Source organism: Chiloscyllium plagiosum, chromosome 1 (assembly GCF_004010195.1).
Source record: "Chiloscyllium plagiosum isolate BGI_BamShark_2017 chromosome 1, ASM401019v2, whole genome shotgun sequence".
Taxonomy (NCBI): Eukaryota; Metazoa; Chordata; class Chondrichthyes; order Orectolobiformes; family Hemiscylliidae; genus Chiloscyllium; species Chiloscyllium plagiosum.
This window is the reverse complement of record NC_057710.1, coordinates 95,201,812-95,204,774: the sequence shown is the minus strand read 5'-3', so window position 1 is coordinate 95,204,774 and position 2,963 is coordinate 95,201,812. Positions and strand designations below refer to the sequence as shown.

General features: G+C 44.4%; 1 protein-coding gene across 1 annotated transcript in view; it reads right to left on the bottom strand.

The window, feature by feature from the left end:
* Window positions 1–2,661, bottom strand: part of LOC122554991 (paired mesoderm homeobox protein 2B-like) — a 3,605-nt gene extending 944 nt beyond the window's left edge. The window contains exons 1-3 of the mRNA XM_043700504.1: window positions 2,111–2,661; window positions 1,070–1,257; window positions 45–270 (exon numbers count right to left, since the gene is read on the bottom strand). Of these exons, the coding sequence (XP_043556439.1) occupies window positions 45–270; window positions 1,070–1,257; window positions 2,111–2,351 (655 nt within the window). The 5' untranslated portion in view covers window positions 2,352–2,661. The remainder of the gene's footprint in view (window positions 1–44; window positions 271–1,069; window positions 1,258–2,110) is intronic.
* Between the last annotated feature and the right edge of the window lie 302 nt (window positions 2,662–2,963).

Genomic DNA, 2,963 nt, shown 5'->3' with positions numbered 1-2,963 from the left:
CAGACCCCCCCCTCCACCACCACCACCACCTCCAGCCCCTCCACCCCCTCCCCCTGCCCCGCTGCCAGACACCCCGCCGCCGGTGCCCGGGGTTGGCACGCAGCTGCCCGGAGCCGTGCTGTCCGGGTCGGCCGGTTTCGAGTCCTTGTTGTCGTCCTCGGGGCGCAGGTCGGATTTCTTGGCCGAGCCGCTGCTCTTGGCCGCTGCAGCCGCCGCCGCCGCCGCTCGCTCCTGTTTGCGGAATTTAGCCCGCCGGTTCTGAAACCAAACCTGCAGCACGGAGGGGGGGAGGAAAGGACAGGCACAGGAAGTTCGAGACGGGGACGGACCGGTGTGGTGTGAAACAAGAAATGAATTCACGGCCGCACAAGAGATTCACTCAAATCACACCGTCCCATTCATGAACACCAGGTGAGAAAGTGCTCAGAAACCGGATCGGGCCTGAGCGGGAATACAGGAACCCCCCAACAAGGCTGAAGGTTAATGGTATACTTGTGGACGGGGAAGGGTTCCTGAGCGTGCTGTTATTGCATGAAGATACTATCCTGTCACATTCCCAGGAGTTCACTGATAGCGCCTTAAGGGCTCACACTATCTCCCTTTCTGTTTATCTCTTGTATATATCCACACGCGCGTCGCGCTGATCTATATCGTCAATATGAAGGATCATGAACATACTGGAGCGGATCGGTGTTGTCCCCTTTTATTCCAGAGATCTGATTTTCCCTCCTCCTTGAGGCCTATCTCTGATGTGATTTCCCTTCTATGTTGCAGTAACTCACATAACCACGGAACGAATAATATTGCATTCCCTATTCTATAAGATAACCCCGATAAACAGATGTGGATGGATAAATTGTTACTGCACTCTCATTCTTAGGCAATCGCTACTCAATAATGAATACCATGGGTGAAGGCGCTATTCAAATATGCAATAGTGTTATTGAATGTGTCTAGATATGTACCAATCTATTGTAAGTGTTACTGATATTGGAGTAACGTAGAGGTGAGAAAATGTAATTGTTAAACTGAAGTGGTGCTGTCCTAGATCAGTGTTCCCCAAAAATACCTGCACTCTGGCCTCGGTAAGGTCTATCTTCAGAGCCAGCTCTTCGCGTGTGTAAATATCCGGGTAGTGGGTCTCTGCAAACACACGCTCCAGTTCCTTCAACTGAGCGCTGGTGAAAGTGGTCCGTATCCGTCTCTGTTTCCGCTTTTCGTTCAGGCCGCCGTGATCCGTGAACAACTTGTATGGTACTGGGTGCGAAAGCAGACAGCCAAGGGGAAAGTCCACAAATCAATACAATTATAACAAAAAAGGCGAATACACTTAAAGTAACGTAGTGAAACATGATTAATTCTTCTGTAGGAAACAATAGCATTCAGAACTGTAGTTAAGTACAAGATAGATGTAGAAAAAGGCAGTTCTCAATTCCGCTTTGCAATTCACTGAAGAGAAGCCAGATATTTTAAAAAATGTGGTTAAGTATAAGACACGATCTGAGATTAAATCAAGTTATAATTAGTGGAATAAAGAATGGTACAAAAATAAATTATTCGCAATCTTTCCCTCAAAATGTAGGGGGAAATATAATTGGAAATAAAATCAGACGATTTAGCATTTTAATGTTTTTGTTTGGTTTAAATATATTTATTTCGTGCAAAATTGTCTATAAATACCCTTTCCTAAATTTTATGCCTATTAAAGTTTGTCTAACGTTTTAAAATGATCGTCGTATTAAGTCCAAGCCACTCTGCTTTAAAGACACTCTGGTAATGAGCTTTAGTCTTTGGTTATTTAATTACACCAGGACAGATTTTCTAAGCTTTACGTATCATCGCAAAGTAAATAAATTATGCCTATCATTTTGGCAGCTTAAGATAATTTTGTTGGCGGTTCGGGTGTGACTAGTATAGTGTAACCCTGTAACTGAATTACCCATTGCCTGCAATCGCTTCTAACGTGATAAATTCTTTCATTTGTGTAAGCAAATTTCGTTTGGTAAATACTAAACACATTTCAATTTTCAAATGCAATCAACCTTCCTATATACATGTTTGTTGCGGGGAGAAGGGGTACTCTTTGGAAAGGATTGCAAAGGGTTCTTACCTGCTGCATATGGACTGCTCTGATGGTCCCTAAGAGTTCCAAGGCTGCAGGATCCTGGAGTTAGAGATGGGCATCCCGAGCTGGCCCCGAATGTGGTCCTTATAGGATTATATTGGAATCCACTCGCCTGGCTGCAAGAACTGAAGTCAGCATAAGCTGAAGCAAGGCTTGAAGTGTCCATACCAGCCATACACGACTCGTAGGCAGAAGAATTGAGGTAAGAATATTCCATTTTATACATTGAAAAGGCTCTGGATATCTGGCCAAAAAAAGAATGAGAAAAGAGAAAGAGAGAGAGAGAGAAAGAGAAGGTGCCTTTGGTGGGTAGATGTGCACAGCACAGAGTCTGCTTTAAACTGGGCTTCTTTCTAAGAGGAGAGCTTAGTTTTATCAAAATGCCTCCTATGAGCTGCCTTGCCTCAGGTCTCTAGAGCATATAGTCCTCATAATAAACTTGGCTGTTTCCACTTGGACAATAGCAAAGCGGTGGTCTTATTGCCTTCGCTTTTACATGACAATAACTCATCAGTCTATTGGGCTGGCACAGGGGGACTGAGCTGCCCAACCTCCCTATCATTGATTCCTGCATCTCTAATTAGAATTTAATACCACACCATTACGCACAGAGTCCCCTCCATCATCCCTCTAACCATATCCCTGCCCTTAATTCAATCAGACTACTTTTAAATAATGAAAGTTGGGTGACGATTCTCCCTGATCCAATTTCCCTACGCTTTTAAGCTTTTTAAGCGATCATAGCTCGGGCACAAATTGAGATATTTTCTGTTTTCGGAGAGGAAGCCGGGTGTCATGGTCCGCCTTTTTTGTAATAACGTTACACGCTCAATTTAAC